Source organism: Mytilus galloprovincialis, chromosome 10, assembly GCF_965363235.1.
Source record: "Mytilus galloprovincialis chromosome 10, xbMytGall1.hap1.1, whole genome shotgun sequence".
Lineage (NCBI taxonomy): Eukaryota > Metazoa > Mollusca > Bivalvia > Mytilida > Mytilidae > Mytilus > Mytilus galloprovincialis.
The window spans coordinates 2151896-2174651 of NC_134847.1; the positions used below are offsets into that span (position 1 = coordinate 2151896).

At 33.3% G+C, this 22756-nt stretch overlaps 1 protein-coding gene across 15 annotated transcripts in view; it reads right to left on the bottom strand.

The window, feature by feature from the left end:
- LOC143049654 (neuron navigator 2-like) overlaps positions 1 to 22756 on the bottom strand; it is a 342816-nt gene that overhangs the window by 192539 nt on the left and 127521 nt on the right. The window contains exon 1 of one of the 15 annotated variants that reach the window (XM_076223277.1): positions 15574 to 15702. The exons of the other annotated variants lie outside the window; for them this stretch is intronic. Within the exon in view, the coding sequence (XP_076079392.1) occupies positions 15574 to 15651 (78 nt within the window). The 5' untranslated portion in view covers positions 15652 to 15702. Of the gene's footprint in view, positions 1 to 15573; positions 15703 to 22756 lie in introns of those variants that run through there. 15 annotated transcript variants of the gene reach the window in all.

Genomic DNA, 22756 nt, shown 5'->3' on the forward strand with positions numbered 1-22756 from the left:
CAAAACTTCTGATGGAGAACATCACATAAATATGCTCTTGTCGAAAAATTTCAAAGAAATCAATCATAACGTCTTTATTAAACTTTTGACAGAAACATATCTTGAACTGAAAACAAAACATTTAGGATTTTTCTTTGTTAATTGCCGTTTACAAGTTAAGAAAAGCGATTGGTAATTACACTTGAATGAAAGCTATCTTGAAAGTCTTCTGTGTACAAAAAATCTCCAATTTTCTCCATTCTAAGTGTTGAAACATTGACATATGATTATATACCTGGAGATTTGCCAATTTTTTTACATTTTCTAATAATTTCAGGTAGAAAGCAAAAGACTGGTATTAATTTGCACAACCAATCGGTAATTAAAAGAAGCTCGTATAGACAACAAAATGATTGTAGAAGTCTTGAGGAACTCTGTTTAATGTATTTTAAGTTTTATCTATTATTGGAAAGTGACAGACAATTATATAGGAAATATTATTTACTGGGACAATTTCTTATCTTAAAGTGATTTCCTCAGGGGCGGATCCAACCATTTTAAAAAGGTGGGTTAAACCCCAGACCCCCCTTCCCACAGGATCCACCACTGCTCTTTCTAGTTCTAGTTCAACAAAATGAACTTAACCTTAGTGACGTCAGTTTTAATATCATGTGTACTATTGTTTGTCGGTTTGTCTTTTTCATTTTTAGCCATGGCGTCGTCAGTTTATTTTTCGTTTTATGACTGTTCCTCTGGTATCTTTTAACAATTGCAACATATGAATTGTCAACTTAAACAAAACAGATATTCTATAATGGTCAACCAACTCAGTGATGGCATTAGAACTTGGTCACCTAAAAGAAGGATATTCTATAATGGTCAACCAACCCAGTGATGGCATTAGAACTTGGTCACCTAAAAGAAGGATATTCTATAATGGTCAACCAACTCAGTGATGGCATTAGAACTTGGTCACCTAAAAGAAGGATATTCTATAATGGTCAACCAACTCAGTGATGGCATTAGAACTTGGTCACCTAAAAGAAGGATATTCTATAATGGTCAACCAACTAGTGATGACATTAGAACTTGGTCACCTAAAAGAAGGATATTCTATAATGGTCAACCAACTAGTGATGGCATTAGAACTTGGTCACCTAAAAGAAGGATATTCTATAATGGTCAACCAACCCAGTGATGGCATTAGAACTTGGTCACCTAAAAGAAGGATATTCTATAATGGTCAACCAACTCAGTGATGGCATTAGAACTTGGTCACCTAAAAGAAGGATATTCTATAATGGTCAGCCAACTAGTGATGGCATTAGAACTTGGTCAACTAAAAGAAGGATATTCTATAATGGTCAACCAACTCAGTGATGGCATTAGAACTTGGTCACCTTAAAGAAGGATATTCTATAATGGTCAACCAACTAGTGATGGCATTAGAACTTGGTCACCTAAAAGAAAGATATTTTATAATGGTCAACCAACTCAGTGATGGCATTAGAACTTGGTCACCTTAAAGAAGGATATTCTATAATGGTCAACCAACTCAGTGATGGCATTAGAACTTGGTCACCTAAAAGAAGGATATTCTATAATGGTCAACCAACTCAGTGATGGCATTAGAACTTGGTCACCTAAAAGAAGGATATTCTATAATGGTCAACCAACTCAGTGATGGCATTAGAACTTGGTCACCTAAAAGAAGGATATTCTATAATGGTCAGCCAACTAGTGATGGCATTAGAACTTGGTCAACTAAAAGAAGGATATTCTATAATGGTCAACCAACTCAGTGATGGCATTAGAACTTGGTCACCTTAAAGAAGGATATTCTATAATGGTCAACCAACTAGTGATGGCATTAGAACTTGGTCACCTAAAAGAAGGATATTTTATAATGGTCAACCAACTCAGTGATGGCATTAGAACTTGGTCACCTTAAAGAAGGATATTCTATAATGGTCAACCAACTCAGTGATGGCATTAGAACTTGGTCACCTTAAAGAAGGATAATCTATAATGGTCAACCACCTTAGAACTTGGTCAACTAAAAGAAGGATATTCTATAATGGTCAACCAACTAGTGATGGCATTAGAACTTGGTCACCTTAAAGAAGGATATTCTATAATGGTCAACCAACTAGTGATGGCATTAGAACTTGGTCACCTTAAAGAAGGATATTCTATAATGGTCAACCAACTCAGTGATGGCATTAGAACTTGGTCAACTAAAAGAAGGATATTCTATAATGGTCAACCAACTAGTGATGGCATTAGAACTTGGTCACCTTAAAGAAGGATATTCTATAATGGTCAACCAACTAGTGATGGCATTAGAACTTGGTCACCTAAAAGAAGGATATTCTATTTTGCTCATCTTTTCTAAATTTGGAGTATATTGGTAAGACCTTTAACTTTCTTGACTGATGGTATAAAAAGAAATAAAAGTAGAAATTTTGAGACATGAAAAACAGAGTAAGTATAAAAAAGAATATGTCGTATGATTGACAATGAGACAGCGCTTCACAAGAGACCCGTTAAAATGACACAGAAAATGACAACAATAGGTCACTGTTCAGCCTTCAACAATGAGCAAAGCCCATCATACCATAGTCAGCTATAAAGGGCCCCAAAATTACAAAGTCAGTAACAATCATTCAAGACTAAGCTATTTACACCTTTTAAAAACAAAAGATACAGAACTACTAAGTACTGACAGAAAGGGAGGTAAATCTTGATCCTAAAAGATAAAAAACAGCATCAATCAAATATCCAATTAATCAAGCTTTATGGGTTTTTAAAATGCTTTTTCAGATGATTTTAGAACAGGAAATTAAAGCTTACAACTGACACAGATCTGTATTAGTGCATGTTCTCGTTAATCTTGAATAAACTCGAACACCTGATCCACAAAAAAACAGAGGAAATCATAATACATTAAGTACAGCAAAAAGTATTCATGAACAAAAGTGCATAAAGCTAAATCTTGAATCAATTCTTATCCTCAAATTTGTAACATTTTAAGATAAATTAGTTTTTACATCTGTTAAAACATTTTTTTTTTTTCAATTTTAATGATGGAAAGCAGCTTGATACAATATAGTAATACTGAAAATGTAATTAGAGTAATCTCCCTTGAAACACAGAGCAATCTCACCCTTTAAAAAAAATCTGCAATTATTACTGACATTTTTCAAATCAATCCACAAAATTGTAAAGGTTTAGGAAGTTATTGACAATAAAATATTCATAGCACAAATAAGACCATAATTTCAAGTTTAAAAGATACAAATGCAATAATAACCAGACCATTCACTTTAATTAAAGTAATACACTTAGCTGAGAGAGTGGCCAATTATTATGAGCAGAATCATAATAACAACCATTCATGAGAAAAAAATGTTCAACCTGAAGTTTGGTAATATTTTCTCAGGGTGTAACAATCAGTTCTCCATCATTCACTCTCTCCTTTGTGCAAGTTGCATGATTTGCAAAGACACAATGGCATCAAAAATGAAGAAATTTTCAATTTGTGTAAGATTTAGGAAATTTGTTGATTTGATTATAACCGCTTACACATCAAAACTGGTACCCCCATAAAAAATACCTTAATTACCAGAAAAATCTCTGATTTGACTTCAGACTAAATAATTCATAGTCTGAGTACAAGCTAATCTTCCAAAGAGCAGAAGACTTAAAGTCAGGTCAATTTGCTAACCAATATATGATCAAAGTATCTTCACAGACATAAAACCATAATACTTTTATGGAGAAGATGTTATTTACTGTCTGTTTGTCTGGACAGAGAAATGTCAGATTCAATCAAGTATTTATCTGACAAAGACTTGCTGTATCATTATTTCGTTTCAAAACTTAGCTAGAAGCAATAATTGGTAAACTACCATACATTTTTTTTTCTTTATACCAGTGCTTTTTCCTGTTTTATATGTGTCATGTCAGAGACAGATATACTTTTAAAATAATGAATAAAAAACACCAATGAGACAGCAATCTTGCAAAACTATTTTGAATGGTATAAAACTTTCTTTTTTTCTGGCTCACTTAAAAGTTTAAGGGTATACATGACACCCCAACCCCCCAAAACAACTAAAATCTTTAAAAATCTACCATCACTTTTTAGTTTAAATAAATGGAGATGTCTGTTTAATCTACATCTTACTGAGACAGCAAAGTAACAACACAAAAAAAAACAAAAGACATTTGAATATAAAAAAAATAACAACAAAAAAACCAACAACATTCGATATATAAAAAAATTACACAAAAACAAAACAAAAAGACATTTGTATAATTAATACTCAATAACACTCTCCAACAATAGACATGTGTCAAGCTTAAAACTGCCTTGACTACTGTCTCTATAAAAAGTTCTCAACCTTCACCAAATCATGTTATTATAAATTTGTTTGTTTGCACATACAATTATTGCCATATCTATTTATCATATCTTTATCATAAAAATATCATAGAAGTTGAGCAGGAGGATATTGTACCTACATATGTTCTTGAAGATGATAGATGTGGAAGATATAATGGCTACCATTATCATCTGCTAAGACAAGATTTTGTCATATCCTATAATATACATACATTTATTGTTCTGAATTACTGCCAATGATATGACATGAAAAAACTGGGTTACCTATGATTGCTGAGGGTTAAAACATTCATTACGTAATGCAACTGAAACTAAAATAAGCATTTTTTAAATTTTACTTTGAATTTATTGTAAAAAAATTGAACACTGCACCTTCAGAGTGACATACTTTTAGGTTGGTTTTTTTTTCAGAGGAAGGGAATGATTACTTTTCATTAGTTTCAACATCTTGCAACAAATGACAAATATAAACTAGAGGCTCTAAAGAGCCTGTGTCGCTCACCTTGGTCTATGTGCATATTAAACAAAGGACACAAATGGATTCATGACAAAATTGTATTTTGGTGATGGTGATGTGTTTGAAGTTCTTACTTTACTGAACGATTTTGCTTCTTACAATTATATCTATAATGAACTTTGCCCATTAGTAACAGAGAACTATATTTGGTAAAAATTTACATAAATTTACCAAATTAATGAAAATTGTTAAAAATTGACTATAAAGGGCAATAACTCCTTAAGGGGTCAATTGACCATTTAGGTCATGTTGACTTATTTGTAGATCTTACTTTGCTGAACATTATTGCTGTTTACAGTTTATCGCTATCTATAATAGTATTCAAGATAACCAAAAACGGCAAAATTTCTTTAAAAATTACCAATTGGAGGGCAGCAACCCAACAACCAGTTGTCCAATTCATCTGAAAATTTCAGGGCAGATAGATATTGACTTGATTAACAATTTAACTTCTTGTCAGATTTGCTCTAGATGCTTTGGTTTCATAGTTATAAGCCAAAAACTGCATTTTACCCCTATGTTCTATTTTTAGCCGTGGCGGCCATCTTGGTTGAATGGCCAGGTCATCGGACACATTTTTCAAACTAGATACCCCAAAGATGATTGTGGCCTAGTAGTTTCAGTGGAGATTTTGTTAAAGATTACTTAGATTTATGAAAAATGGTTAAAGATTGACTATAAAGGGCAATAACTCCTAAAGGGGTCAACTGACCATTTTGGTCATGTAGACTTATTTGTAGATCTTACTTTGCTGAACATTATTGCTGTTTACAATTTATCTCTATCTATAATAATATTCAAGATAATAACCAAAAACAGCAAAATTTCCTCAAAATTACCAATTCAGGGGCAGCAACCCAACAACCGATTCATCTGAAAATTTCAGGGCAGATAGATCTTGACCTGATAAACATTTTTATCCCATGTCAGATTTCCTCAAAATGCTTTGGTTTTTGAGTTATAAGCCAAAATCTGCATTTTACCCCTTTGTTCTATTTTTAGCTGTGGCGGCCATCTTGGTTGGTTGACCAGGTCACGCCACACATTTTTTAAACTAGATACCCCAAAGATGATTGTGGCCAAGTTTGGATTAATTTGGCCCAGTAGTTTCAGAGGAGAAGATTTTTGTAAAAGATTACTTTAATTAACGAAAAATGGTTAAAAATTGACTATAAAGGGCAATAACTCCTAAACGGGTCAACTGACCATTTTGGTCATGTTGACTTATTTGTAGATCTTACTTTGCTGAACATTATTGCTGTTTACAGTTTATCTCTATCTATAATAATATTCAAGATAATAACCAAAAACAGCAAAATTTCCTCAAAATTACCAATTCAGGGGCAGCAACCCAACAACCGATTGACCGATTCATCTGAAAATTTCAGGGCAGATAGATCTTGACCTGATAAACATTTTTACCCCCATGTCAGATTTGCTCTAAATGCTTTGGTTTTTGAGTTATAAGCCAAAAACTGCATTTTACCCCTATGTTCTATTTTTAGCCGTGGCGGCCATCTTGGTTGGTTGACCGGGTCACGCCACACATTTTTTAAACTAGATACCCCAATGATGATTGTGGCCAAGTTTGGTTTGATTTGGCCCAGTAGTTTCAGAGGAGAAGGTTTTTGTAAAAGCTAACGCCGGACGACGCCGGACGCCGGACGCCGGACGCAAAGTGATGAGAAAAGCTCACTTGGCCCTTTGGGCCAGGTGAGCTAAAAAGAAGATGTGGTATGATTACCAACGAGACAACTCGCCACAAGAGACCAAAATTACACAGAAATTAACAACTATAGGTCACCGTTTACAGGCTTCAACAATGAGCAAAGCCCATACTGCATAGTCAGATAAAGTTTGTATTAATGTACAAAATACATATCACCAGGTTTTCAAGAAGATATTTATGGGAGCTCAGAAGTAAAAGTTTAAATGATGAATCCAGTTATCAACTACAACTTGTTTTTACACATTATCATAGAGACCCACTACATACATATCAATAAGGGAGATAACTCTTACATTTCAATAGAACAAATTGTAAAATTTAAGTTATTTACACAATTCTTTATTAAGATAAGTGTACTAAAATACTGCTATTTTTCAAGTTTGTCTATTCTTCTTTAAGCTTTAGAGTTCTGTCTTTCTAAAGACTTACATGGGGACGAAGTAATAACAGTAGAAAATTCAATAAACAAATTTATTTTTTTTAAATCGGGAAAATTTTCCCAAAATTTCATTGTACTAATGAACTGAAAATTGTTCAAATTTTTTTATGTTGTGTTTTGAATTCCCGCATCTGCGCAGAAATCTACAATGTACTTCCTTTTTACGGTCTCGTTTGCATGAAACTTTGAGTAAAATATATATTTATCAGTATAGTATAAAATAGGAAGGAACGCAAGATCAATTTCATTTTTAATAATTCCTTGATATGAAAAAACGTAACCTAATGATAGCGTTTCTTTGTTTACATTGCATATGACGTCATAACCTTACATAACGTCAAAACTAAAATCCCTAACAACAGAACCAAAATCGGAAACGTTACAGTATTTCCGTTTTGAAATTAAGATATGTTTGAATTAAAAAAAAAAACATACAGACTTTGTCCCCTTTCTCAGGTAATGCCTGCCTCATATTAAGTTGAGGCATTTTGTTTAAAGCAAATATTTCTAGCTATATCCAAGGATTTGTATATTTACTTACTATACAAATCCTTGGTATATCCACATCTTCCTAGAATAAAATCCATTTCTATAAACAGATCTTTTTTTCAAATTGCCTTGAAATCCAAGAGTTTTTCAAAGCACTCTCATAACATTAATTATACAATAAACAGAAGATGAACCTGGCAGACTTTAACAAACAAAACAGCAGTTTAACTGGTCAATTTGTCAGTGATCTAAGGGGCCCTACAGAGTTTAATATGGTAGGTGCTAAAGAAAATCATTTAACAACTCAGCCCCCCACCAAGAGATGTCACAACCAATCATAATCGTTAATTTGAAAATTATGAATATCTTTCCATATGATAAACAATTCACTGGCTGTTTGTGAAGACTTTTCATTGAAGTTTGAAATTAGGTAATTGGATGTACCTGATTGGTACTGTTCAAGGTTGAAGGTTTTTGTGTTTGTAAATTTGGGTAATAACAGCACCAATTTGGAATCAACGATTGAGTTTGATCTGTTCTCCAGAAGCTCAGAGATAAAAGTGTGTCAGATCAAATACATTAAATCAAAGTTTTTGTTACTTAGAAGATTATCGACCATGAAAAAAGATAGTTTTTGTAACTTGGAAGATCATCGACCATAAAAAAGTTGTTCTGATCTTTTGATTTTTCATATTATTTATTGTTTGATTTCAACCTCAAGTCTTCTGCGGATAATATGGTATTCAGACAAATCCCAAAATGAAACAAAGTCTAAAGATATACAGTAAAACTGATGAAACCCAAATACATTTGAGCCTGACAGTTACCTACTTGTGGGTCGCTATCTGAAAAATGTGCTGTTAATAAGTTGTAACATTTTTTGTTTGTACGTCTTTTTTTTGTTTGTACGTTCTTAGGTGTTGGTGGTTAGAGCATTGTATTAGGTATGTTTTCAAGTTTTCATATATCACTAGATATTCATTTAATCATAGTAAAAGTTACAAAACAATATTTTTTAGTCTGTTTGATTTTTATTTGCTAAAGGTCCAGTGGGAAACGATGATAGTCCGTCGGAAGGGGACAATAAATGGCTGACCCTTGTTAGGAGAGAGCCATATCTCTTGCATGCAAAAGACACCCTTGTAGATTGCGAAAAAGAGCAAGCTATAATGCCGCTACAAGGCAGCACTCGCACCGGCAAAGTTGAAAGGGATTAATAATTAAGTTGCAAAACTTGTTTCCCAATCCACTATTAATAAATATGTTTAAACTAATACACATGTAATTACCATTAGAATTAACACTGGCCCCACTGCTTTTGTCATTGAATGGTCAATTTAAACTCATTTTCCTTCAACTCAGGGCAGCGACCGGCCCGCCACAATTTGAATATGAGGCTGTAACTTAGACAGAACAGTAACTCTTTTAAAAGAAAGGGAAAGTCACCCTCTATGATTTGAAAAGTATAAGATTCCACATAAAAGTCATCAATGTCAACTTATGACTCTTTTAAATATTATATTTTTCATTCCATCCTTTTATACATCATGTACATATAAATTATGAACAATATTTTCTTTCAACAAAATTGCAGGGCAGCTATATGTAACCTGTCAAAAGGTGTTTCAAACAATCCTGGCTAAAAAGATGGATTATACCACTTTCCCTCAAGCCCTAAAGAAAATTATCAGGTGAATAAAAGCTGACATATCTGTTGCTCAAGTTTCTGATAACAATAAATTTTCTGTTCTAAAATTACTTGTTCAACAAATATTGTTGATGTTAAACCAAATTTTGATTGAGTCAAATGTTTTACATGTCATAATTTTTGTCAAATCTTGAACCACCCATCTTCACTCAAATGCTCAATTTCCTGCTATCATGTACCAATTATAACTTCTGGGAGTCTTTGAGAGGTGGTCCTGTCAAGGATAACCACATGTTGATACAGAGAAAGACCTTTGATACTTACAGCTCATTAATATGCTTTAAAACATTCAAGTGACTTACATTTTTTAGCCCTGCAGAACAAACTTGATATGCCTATAGATGGTGGGAGTTGTACATTTGTTTATCAGAACTTTTGTTATGTAATGTTCAATTCAAAAGAATTCTAATTTTATTGCTTCTACTGAAAAATGAGAATAATTTAATTACTTTCTCATGCTACCCATTTCTGTTTATCAAAAATGACAAAGAAAAAATAAGGATTGGTAAAAGTGATTGGGCGTTAATGTTTTGGATCAAGTTTTACAATAGGATAACTTATTTATTACATTAAATGAGTTATGAGTTGTTAGAAGGGGTGAGGTTGATATTACTCAGTGATCTCATTTGAAACATACATATTATATGTTAGCTAGCCCTAAAACTATTTAAATGGACCCTTGTTTGTAAAGTGGCTTCTAAAGACAAGAGGGGACAATTAAAAGTCTTAGATGTGGAAACATGGTAAAATTTCAAGAAAGGTCTGGAAACAGGAACAAAAAAAAATAAATAAATAAGAAGAATGCTTTTACATAAATTTTTTAAATGGTATATTTATGGCCCGCCAACTTTGGTCAGGCCATAATTAATTTTTAGCCTTGTCCATCATTCGGTCTTTTCACAAAAACAGTAACTGTTATAGATTTTATCTTTAAGACACTATATATACACATTCAGCTGATTTTCAGTACGTGAATTCAAATTACAATTTAAATTCAAGTTTGGTTCCCCTTGCAGTGATTTGTGTCAAAATTCCCACTACTTAAAATGGCTTCAAACTTTTACATCTTTACTTCGAGTGGATGTGTCCTTTATAAAACAATGTAAATTAATTCAAGTGTATATTTTTGAACCTGTTGATAATAAATTTGTATATATCTGAACACAGTCTTAAAAGCCAGTGCCTTAGAACAGCTCCGTGACATTATATTCTTAATGGTCATGTGTGCCAATAAAATCTTATAATTTGAAATTTCATTTCAGCTAGAAATACAGACAAATTTGAAACTAATCAACTTTTTATTAAAAGGGAATGACTCAAAGCTTTTCACATGACACAAAATGAAGATTTCCATTTTTCATTTTGTGGTTTTTACTTCATGATCCTATCAATCTATCTTCTTCCCCAGAATCAATTTTCTTTCATTATAAGGTATAACCTCTGCATTACATCATAGTAACATTGTTTCACCATTGTTCATCAATTCGATCACTAATTTGTGGCCATCATTGGTAATTTTTGACAAGATCCATCAATTTAAAAGCAGATTCTGAAACCAGTGAAACATTTCCAGTTAACAATTAGTTGAGTTATTATTTTCTGCATTACTTGGCACAATAATTCTATTGAAAGGAAAATTTTCTGCTATGTGTGTTTTTAATGAGACAAAGTTCTTAATCTACCAAAGTCCAAAAATGTGGCTCACTGACCTAAAAGGGGGGGTGGGGGGCTGCTCCAGTCACTCTTCAGTGATTCCCTATATAAGCTACCAAATTTTATTTTCCCACGAAAGGGGGAGGCCTGGGCCCCCTGGATCCGCCTATGGGCTTCTGATTTGAAACAGACTTGATGATAAAAAATTGTGCATCCCCATACCCCTATACAGTAGCGAAATATAGCACAATATAAAAACAAAGTGTTACAAGAGTGCACATGCAGAAATTTCTAGCCTGCTTTCCTGACCATTGACGTTATGTTGATAGTCCTTTAAACATGATAATGCTTTACTGCATGTACAGAGGCGGATTTAGCAGACCTGCCAACTTTTGAAAATCTCCATGGGGGATTTAGTGCGCGACCAGATTTTTAAGGGTTACAATTTTAGTGACTTTTCTGTGTGCATTTTTTTTTCTCCTAAAAAAGTCAAGTTCTCTTCTTTTTTCTTTTGGTATAATAATGATGAGCTTGTAGGCCTTTATTTCTTTTATTTGCATGATTCTTGTACTATTAAATTATAAAATTCACAAAATAACTGAAGAATAGAGAAAAATGGCATTAAAAATAAGGGATTTCAAAGTAGAGACCCACCCCCCTTTTCCCCCCTCTAAAGACCTTCTCATCTATGAACCTTGACTCAAAAGACCTAAAACTACATGCCCTGAAGTTAGAAGGATGAAGACAGATTTTGATTTACTCTCACTTATGGTCTTATCAGTATCAATGAGAAAATGGATAAAATTTGAGTTATCTTTCTTTGTATTCAGAGGTGCTGTTACCAGCGGAGGCTTATTCAGTAACACAGTAGAAGAGAATTCAAAATGGCGTCGATTTTAAATCAACAGACATTCGACGTCTGTTTTCAAAAATTAAACGGATTTCAAGATAAACGATGTTTTCTTGAGAGTTCATTACAGTTCTCAACTTTCAATTAATTATGATTTTGTTGTGGAACTACGGCAAATGTTGCAATGTGCTGTTATGATATAAAATTGATTAAAATTGAAAGGCTGTTTGACCAAATTTGTGTTTACAAATTAATTTTGAGGACTGTTACGACCCATTAGGTAATCTGATTACATACAACCAGTAATTATGACACCTGTTGTGACTGTTAATTAGCGTAGGGTCGTTAACTTGTCATAATATGTCCCCAGGTAAAATTATAGATTTTTTAAATTGATCAGAAAAACTTCAAAATCAGTAAACAACAATTTTTTCGGGTAAAGTTGGTGAAAATCGGGATTTTGACTAATTTTACAATCCCGATATCGGGATTCGGGTTGAGGGATAAAAATCGGGATGATACCGCGAAAATCGGGATAGTTGGCAGGTCTGATTTAGGGAGGAAGTGTGGCATGCCCCCCCCCCCCCCATTTTAATGTTGAAAATTTGTTTGTTTATATAGGGAATTACCGAAGCAGGACTTATCCAGGAGTATGCAAATTTCTGGATCCGCCACTGAAGTATCACATAAACTTGACATGATCCAAGAAGATGAGATCAAGGTCAGATGAACTAGATCAGGTACATGCAATACAAACATAAAAACATTATTATTAAAAAACAACCTGACAGGCACAATTGAAGATAAATGTTCTTCAGATGAAATACTGTATATAATTTGGGTTATGTCTGCAAAATAATTTCAATAAACAATCTAGTCTCAAAAACCATAAAATGATGAAGTGGAATTGGTTTACAAGCAAACAGAATAAGAGAAAAAAAAAGTATATACATCATAACTATGATTACACTTAAATACTGGGGTAAAGAGTGCAACTCAATATATAAAAAAAAATCTGAAAAAAAATGTTCAGTCCCTCAGGTCATTCCCCAGTGTTTTAAAGATGGCTGTTGTAGCCCATAACCAATTTCAAACACTCAACGAAGTAGACCGAAATTGATTTTATTTTAAATATCCTAGATGAAAATCTACAAAGTACAAAAACAATATGGAATGAATCTTTAAGACAGAGATCCTCTCAATATTAAAGATGTACCTCTCTCTATTTACAATCAAAATAGATGAGCTAGGTAATAACATGGATTGTAAACAGATGTTGTGACGTAAGCTCGTAATGAACTGCTTCAACACCTCCATCTTATTTAAATGTTACGAACACTTGTTTTACTTATGACGAATCTTACAGTATGGTTTGGAAATTAACCTTTGGAATATTTCTACAAAAGTCTGCAAAGAGTCATCTATGTTATTTGCTTATGATGTAATAAAAAAAAAGATAAATATTTCGATGGTATTTGTCTTAAAGATAGGTAGTGGTGGCCTTGAACCTTCGCTGTTCTACTGGACTTGAAAGATTATGGAGCTATTTTTGCTCAACAGGGGGGGGGGGGGGGGGGGGTGTTGTCCAATAAAATCAATTTCACTCAGATAACCTGTAGTGGTTTCCACTAAAGATCTGCCTGTTTGCTTAACAGGCTTCTGTTTTAAAAGAGAGGTTGTCAGAACAGAATGAACCAGATTAAATTTAGATGAGACAAAATTAAGTTAAGAAAACAGAAACAAAAAAATTCTTCAATTTTTCCATTTGTAAACCCTAGAATGGTAATCAAACTGCTTGTAATCACTGAATGGTAAAGACTGCTTTAATTTATCAGTTGGTAGTAAAGTGAATATATGCATTGTATATTGTATATAGGATTGATTTAAGTTGATTCAACTACTATTCTGGACAAAGAAAGATAACTCCAATTTTCAAAGAAAATTTCATAAAGCATTGGTTTTAGGTGATTCAACAATCATTCTGGGCAAAGAAAGATAACTCCAATTTATTGTCTTGAAACCACAAAAATGCTTGTTTTTGGTCCCTTTTTGGCCCATTATTCCTAGACTGTTTTCCCCATAACCCACAAAATATATCCCAACCTTCTACTTATGGTATTAAACATTGTGGTACAATTTCAGAACAATTGAAATACTTATACACAACTTTTTGTACTGACACAAGATAAATGCTTGTTTTGGGCCACTTTGGGTCCCTAATTCCTAAACCTTAGGGACCAAAACCCCCAAAATCAATCCCAAGCTTCTAAACATTGTGTTAAAATTTTATTGATATTTATTTACTTGTACTAAAGTTATTATCCGGAAACCATCTGTCTACGGACAACGCTGACAACGTGATACCAATATATGAACGCAAAAATTTTTGCAGTTGTATAAAAATATTTCAATAACAATTTTTGATCATACCATCGAACACACGAACGTTATGGAAGAAAAATTTAACTAATAAATAAATTAAGCCACATTTAAGAAATACATCTGAAAATGAAACAGAAAAGTTTTGAACTTTTTACTTGTTTATGCAGTCTTCATTTAAAATTTGCAACATTACAAAACTGGAATGGATACCGGTAACTGCAAGACTTGAGAAGTTAACGAAAAATAACTTTAGGCTCAAAAATTTGAAAAGCAAATAACATTCAATGTTTCTTTTCAATAATTGAAAAATTTAAATAGATTGTTTCATATCAAATACGACTTCAAAAAAATGGAAGATTAAGAGGTTTTCAAAAATCTATTGGCTTAGAAAATTAAAATCTGAATGAAACACAAAAAGCAATATCTTTTTGGAAATTTTTAGATAAGATTTAATCAAAAACATACTTTAACATTCATACCTGACAATTATAATTTGTGTTTATGTGCATATCAACATGTTGCACTAAGGAGTTTTTTTAATCATGTAACCATGTGTATTTATAATACTATTCAAAGGCAGCCATAACAATGAAATCCAAGTTTAAAAGGGCTGCAGTCTTTAAAACCTGTACTTAATACTCTTTCATGGAAATCATGAACTTTCTAGCTGTATATACCATGTATTATCAGCCAGGATTCTTTTTCGTGAAAATCTCTAAAATTTTACAAGTGATTTAAGGGCCTTTAAAAGTCCTTTCTGATTTGATTTGATTTGATTTTTGTGTTGTTAACGCTAATTTTAGGCACCACTTAATTAATGGGCTTAATTCGTGCCGGCCAGTTTTTGTTGGTGGAGGAAGCTGGTCCGTGCCCACACAAAACCACCAACCTTCGATAGGAAAACTAACCATCAATAAGTCCCACAAGTGGGGTTTGAACTCATAACCTCAGTGTTGATTGGCCACAAGTGGGGTTTGAACTCATAACCTCAGTGTTGATTGGCTAGTAAATACCGTAGAAGCTACTTTGGGGCAGACCACTCGACCAGCAAGGCCCCAAAGTCCTTTCTTTGTGAATACAATGAAAACCAAAGCTGTTTCTCTTATATTCAAAACTTGTCTGGTAGTGAAATGACTGTTTGAAAATTTTAAAATAAATTGAAAGTATTTACAATGTAACTCTGCCACCTTTTGACCTGTGGTTCAGGAAAAGAGAGGGACGAAAGATACCAGAGGGACAGTCAAACTCATAAATCGAAAATAAACTGACAACCTTATACTGAATGCAGTGCCTTAAACATTATTACATGGTATTAAAAATAAGCACTAACGGAGGCTCAGCCTAAATATCATATCTATTGAAACCAGTGAGACAAATTCCTCAGACCTTATAAAAAAACAAACAAACTATCTTTCTTACCTGACAATTATATTCTATTTGTGTACAAATCTTTGGTTCCTCAGCATCCCAGACGGTCACTATATATTCCAAGACCATGTTACAATGTCAGACGGTCACTATCTATTCCAAGACCATGTTACAATGTCAGAGGGTCACTATATATTCCAAGACCATGGTACAATGTCAGATGGTCACTATATATTCCAAGACCATGTTACAATGTCAGACGGTCACTATATATTCCAAGACCATGTTACAATGTCAGACGGTCACTATATATTCCAAGAACATGTTACAATGTCAGACAGTCACTATATATTCCAAGACCATGTTACAATGTCATTCAAGGTCAAATTTACGTCTTGTAATCATTTGTAATCCATTATAAAGATTATCTCACTGATTCACTTACTTAAGTGACTAATAATTATTCAAATGCACCATACCTACACTATGCACAAGCAGACGACCAAAATCTTCAATTTCATTGGCTGGCACAAACATCAGAGCTATTGTTTTTATGAATGAATAAAAAAAAATTGGCAGTAAATCTTCTGTTACTTCCTAATGGGTTTGAAAGCAAAGTCAACATTTAATTATGACAAATTTACTATTTCAAGCAAGATATTTCCCCTGATTACATTTCAAAATGCAACAGCATGCAACTATAATTGCTATTCAAGTGTTTAAAAACTTTATCTCTGATTTTAGAATATCATATCTGTGGAATTTAGCCACCTGTTTGGGAATAGAATTTTACATTTGTCAATAGAATATGCTTATGGTAACCAATTGTATACATACAGATGCAAAAAACAAAAATTCTCCATTTTTTTCAAAGTGTGTTTATTCAACACTTAATCTTAATGTGGAAAATCTCCTAAATTACCAGTAAGCCAAATTAAAATTCATGAGCATGTGTAAATGTGACCACCCAAAATGTATTGTAAATCAAACTAAAAGTAAGTTTTTCTACTTCAACTTGCTTTTTACAAAGCAGCAATTATACACAATTCTAAACAGTCAGAAGTTTTTTTCTTTATTGCAGGGGCAAACCCCAGGCCTGAGCACAAGCATGATAATTTCCATCCCCCTTTTCTGGCTTAAAACAAAATGTTTTATTTAGTTCAATGTTTTGATTTGAACCTCAGAAAGGTTATACACTTTTAAAAATCTGGGTTCTATATATGGTAAAACACACTGTTGAATGACTGAAACTGGCTAACGATTATAACTCTGTATCATAAAAATTATTTCCGCAGGTTTCAAATAGATATAGGAAGATGTGGTATGAGTGCCAGAGAGACATTACTCTCTATCCAAATGAATGGTTTCAAGTTACACAAGCAGGGGCGGATTCAGCCATTTTAAAAAAGGGAGGTTCCTAACCCAGGACAAAGGGGGGGTTCCAATTACACGTCCCCATTCAAATGCATTGATCGTCCAAAAAAAAGGGGGGGGTTTCAACCCCCGGAACCCCCCCCTCTGGATCCGCGCCTGACAAGTTTCTGGTGCAGGTTTTAAGTTTAAAGACCAGTTCAACTGTTTAAATCTTGTGACATCCAGGTCAATGACCTTTAAGTGTCCCTGCTGTGGAGTTATAGAGGCCAAACCAAAGAAAATAACTGGAAAAAAGTTTACCTCCAAAATTAATACAAACAGCTGAGAAAATATTAATGCTTGAGACTTTTTTATAATCTGCCAACAATAGCTGCCAGATGTTTCTAGATAGAGGCACCCAAACATTTAACCTTGGGAGACAGTAATCTATGCTGGAGTAAGAAGTATTGTTTGTATGTATCTAACAGATGTTAAGGACAAGACAATATGCTGTCAACAACAATACTGTGATAGAGAGATGACGAGAAAAGAGAAATAGCAAAACTGCTTGATTATGCATAAAGAATGAAATTATGATGAGTATAATATCAACCAGATGTCCAGGACAAGACATTCTGCTGACAACAGTAGTGTCAGAGATAGAGAGATGGGAAGAAAAGAGAAATAGCAAACAGCATGAAAAAATAAGAACTGTTGGCTGTTTTAGATATGAACCCATAGTCAAGGTTAATATATTTATGCTGACAAAAGCAGTGACAGAGATAGAGAGATGAGGAAAAAAGAAAAAATAGCAAAACTGCATTTATGATGAGCACAATTTAATCAACCAGATGTTGACACTTTTATATCTGAGATACTATGCTGACAATATTAATAAACCTTTAGTGTTGGCAAACCAAAAATGTGCATGCTTCTACACCAAAAATGACAGAGCAAAAAAAGCACATGTGTACAAATGAAATAAATGATTCACAATTTGTTATTTTCAAACTGAAATAATCTGTTTTTCCTGTTATAACTGGACCAATCATGAGATGTTTATAGGTTTATAGTCTTCAATTTAAATTTTTACTAGGAAAAATTTTCCCTGTTGTTTTTTTTTCTATTATAAATCAAATTCAAATTTGAAATCTCAATAATTTGTTTTTGCAAAAGAGTGTAAATACAGCACAAAGTGATGACAGTCTGAACCCTTTGAATACATACATTTTCATCAAAGTAACAGTCATATCAATAGATTGAACAATAAAAATACAAATCTAAGAATTTATCTTCCAATACCTCATCACTTTTAAATAAAATAAGATCTACAAATTATAAAGGTGCATATCAAATGTAATCAAGCACCTGCAAAAACTACTTTATGATTCAAAATGCACCATGCATGATAGATTTATATTCTTTTATTCTGATCCCAAAGAAAATCAAAATTTAGGCACAAAGAAAAGAAAACACTAAAAAACATATGAAGATAAAAATTGTGAGACAAATGTACTTTTATAAAGCATTTTTAGATGTCGAGCCAATCTCGGCATACAGTTCAAAAATACAATCACAAAAGCTTTTACAACAAGAATGTGTCCATATAGTACATTAGGATGTCCCACTCACACTTTTATTTTCTATGTTCAGTGGACTGTGAAATTGGAGTAAAAACTCCTAACTTCACATTTAAATTAGAAAGATCATATACCATAGTGAACATGTGTATTAAGTTTCAATATGATCCAGGACTTTAAATTCATCAAAAATATGTTAACAAAAAGCTTTAACCTGAAGCGGGACAGACGGACCAACAGACAAATGGACAGACGAACAGACCCACAGACCAGAAAACATAACGCCCCTCTACTATCGTAGGGGCAAAAAAATGTGTGAATAAAAGCTGATGAAAAAGGACCATTATTGGATGGCAAATAAGTCTCCAATGCAAACAAAGTGAAATTTTATTCTTAAGTCATGTGTATTGAGCCTTTTCAAACCTTTCATAAGGGTAGGGGAGCCTTTAATATGGTGTCTGTAACAGTAATGCTGTAACCGAAATTGTTAGAACCAGCATGAAGCACTTAGACAATTAGTGCACACATTTGAACCAAGATCTAGCTGTTGAAGAAACAATATCATTCCTCAATGGCTTATTGAATGTCTGAATGTTAATGTAGTTTTAAATGATAACACTTTCATCCTGTAATCAGTAAATAACCTAACCTTTGCAGAAAAAATTAAATATGAAAACATATTCTGACATTTTCCACCAAACCCTTCCCTGATTTAACCACTGCTTATCATGTGTGTAGATAATTCGTTTAATTTAGGATGACACTAGGTGATCTGGTTCCCTTTTGTTATGGGTGATCTGGTTTCCTTTTGTTAACTTACTGGTACACTTTTAAGTCTGATGATTATTTTTGGCTTCCTGATCTCTTCTGTCATAAACAAATTTCTGTAGGAAATTAAGTAATTGATGGAAGTTGGGTTCGGTTGGCATTTAATGTACTTAAATTATAAATGTGTCTTGCCCACTTGAAATATAACATTTATTGTTCCTGTTCTATAGTCAGTGCAGTTAGTGAAATTGCTATGCACCAAAACTTCATAATAATAATTAATGTGCTACCAATTTGTTTTTTTTTTCTTTTTAGGGGACTGAAGTATATCTAGTTCACTCTGGCCCAATTCCAGATATAATAGGATGACAACAACTGGTTTTTTATTTAGTTTTATTTAAAAGTATAATTTTATTTCTGTAATAGCTAATTATAACAGTAGAATAAATAACTTTCATGCACGTTAAATCATTTCTTATTTGAAATGTTTTAAACTAGTCATTTTTGGTCCTTTCTAGCTTGCTGTTTGGTGTGAGACTCTGTGTTGAAGGCCATACTTTGACCTATAATGGTTAATTTTGTATACACATTGAGACTTGGACGGAAAGTTGTCTCATTGGCACCAATACCACATCTACTGCTCTCTCAATATACACTTACTGAGTTTATTGACATTAGGGTATTTGATGCTTGACAATAAAAGCCAGTACTATAGCAGTTCTAAACCCCTCAATAGGCCCATAGCCAGGAATTTCCAAAGAGGGTTCGATACAATCATACTAACTTTAACTGTTGAGTTACAATTCAAAAGGAACATCACATTTAACAGTGCTTAATGGTTTTCAAGGGGGAGCGGATTCTCTACTAATACCTCATTAGGCTCAAACCCCCTCGCTTTGGGTTTCCCTCATATATGACAGGAAAGGTCTGATTTAAAATCATTAAAACAGTAAACTAAGCTTCTATTTTTAATAGGACAAACAAAATTTGTGCAAATATTTAACATAATAATATACAATATATATGTGATATAAATTATTATGCCTCTGACTCAAGCTTACATTTTCATTTCAAATAATATTTCAAAAACAAATGAAATGGAAGAAAAAGTCGATTAATGTAATCAAAAAAGATAGAAAATATTGTGGAAAAGGGTGTAACCTTTATATAGAGGGGGTAGGAGGGGTCCTGATCCTGAAATCCCAGGCTTTATTAAAAACATAGAATCCCAAGGTCCTGAAATTAAATTAGGAATTAAAATCGTGACATCCAGAAATTAGAAAAAAAAGAATTCCGGAATCCTGATAGGATCAATCCTGAAATCCTGAGCTTAAAAACACCAGATCCTGAAGACTCGATAAAGGTCCTACTCCTCCCCCCTTTTGTAGATCTCTTTTAATAACTGCCAAATTTTAATTTTAAACAAGCAAACACAGGAAGTAACAGTCTTCACGCCGAGTGGCAGCCCAGGCTGGTAAAATTGCTCTCGGGCCTGTAAAAATCAGACCTATAGGCCAACAGAATCTAAATAAAAAATTTCAAAAATTGAGCTGCAGGCCTGTAGATTAAGCAGTTCAGCGTGAAGACTGAAGTTAAAACCTTCTGAGAAACATTCTATTACCAAAGAAACACAACATATATCATGTACTTGTGCAATATGCTTCAATCAACAAATTTTATAAATCCATTAGCCATGTTAGCTGATCATTTGTTTATGAAGATGAAAAGAAACCATCTGGAGTTGTACTATAAAACAGTATAGATGGTCAATAGATAGTGAAAGTCTTATTTGTTTAACAGATATAAAAGCTTTGCTGGTTTTCTGGGATTGTCTATACAGATATTAAACAAGCAAATGAAATCACTTATTGTTCAAACAACTTCAGCATTGCCTTTGTTAAAGTTTGTTTATACAACTTACAACATGTAAGTAAGAAAATTTGATATAATTGAAAAATGAGAAAACTGTACAACAACATGACCAAAGACTTCAATGAAATTAGAAGTATAAGCAACTATATAAGGTCAGTGTGTAGCTTATACTGCAAAGCACATAAAGAACCCTCACTTGCCTCAGAGTGCAACACCTCTTTGAGGGATCTATAGGAGGCCTGTTCCTATAAGGCAATCTTCTGTCCCTGTCAATATATTCTCATTTTCTATTGACATTTTCACTCCCTTCAAATGCTGCAGGACTCTCTTATATGTACCCTAATGTGTTTTAATTTACTTTTCGTTTGTACCTGTCTTCTCTAATAGAGGAAATGGATACTTTATCACATTTTTGCTTTTTCCAAAGTTACTACAAGCCAATGAAAAAAAAAATATTTGTGAAACATCTTAGTTGGAAATTCCTTATAAAAATAGACTATCCAGCAAACTTATTGCTCTGATCATGCCAGATTTTGAATTTTATATCAATAAAATTCGACTTTGACTTTGACTTCGTATTTGAAATAAAAAAAGTCATGAAGTTGAGTGCTCCAAAATATCCTAATATCATATGCTATAACAACACAAGTTGAATGGGGGAATGGGAAAGTCGATTTGTTTAAAAAAAAAAAAAACTATAATGCATAAAAATGCTGTTTTCTACCATCTTAGTCACCAATTCAGACAACAGCTACAAATCAATTGTAGAAAGACAAAAAGTTTGTAAAAGTCTCCCTCTACAGCATCATCCTATGTGTAACCATTGATCCATAGATGTACCTTAAACAAACACAACCCTCTACAGCATCATCCTATGTAAAAGTCTCTCTCTACAGCATCATCCTATGTGTAACCATTGATCCATAGATGTACCTTAAACAAACACAACCCTCTACAGCATCATCCTATGTGTAACCATTGATCCATAGATGTACCTTAAACAAACACAACCCTCTACAGCATCATCCTATGTGTAACCATTGATCCATAGATGTACCTTAAACAAACACAACCCTCTACAGCATCATCCTATGTGTAACTATTGATCCATAGATGTACCTTAAACAAACACAACCCTCTACAGCATCATCCTATGTGTAACCATTGATCCATAGATGTACCTTAAACAAACACAACCCTCTACAGCATCATCCTATGTAAAAGTCTCTCTCTACAGCATCATCCTATGTGTAACCATTGATCCATAGATGTACCTTAAACAAACACAACCCTCTACAGCATCATCCTATGTGTAACCATTGATCCATAGATGTACCTTAAACAAACACAACCCTCTACAGCATCATCCTATGTGTAACCATTGATCCATAGATGTACCTTAAACAAACACAACCCTCTACAGCATCATCCTATGTGTAACCATTGATCCATAGATGTACCTTAAACAAACACAACCCTCTACAGCATCATCCTATGTGTAATCATTGATCCATAGATGTACCTTAAACAAACACAACCCTCTACAGCATCATCCTATGTGTAACCATTGATCCATAGATGTACCTTAAACAAACACAACCCTCTACAGCATCATCCTATGTGTAACCATTGATCCATAGATGTACCTTAAACAAACACAA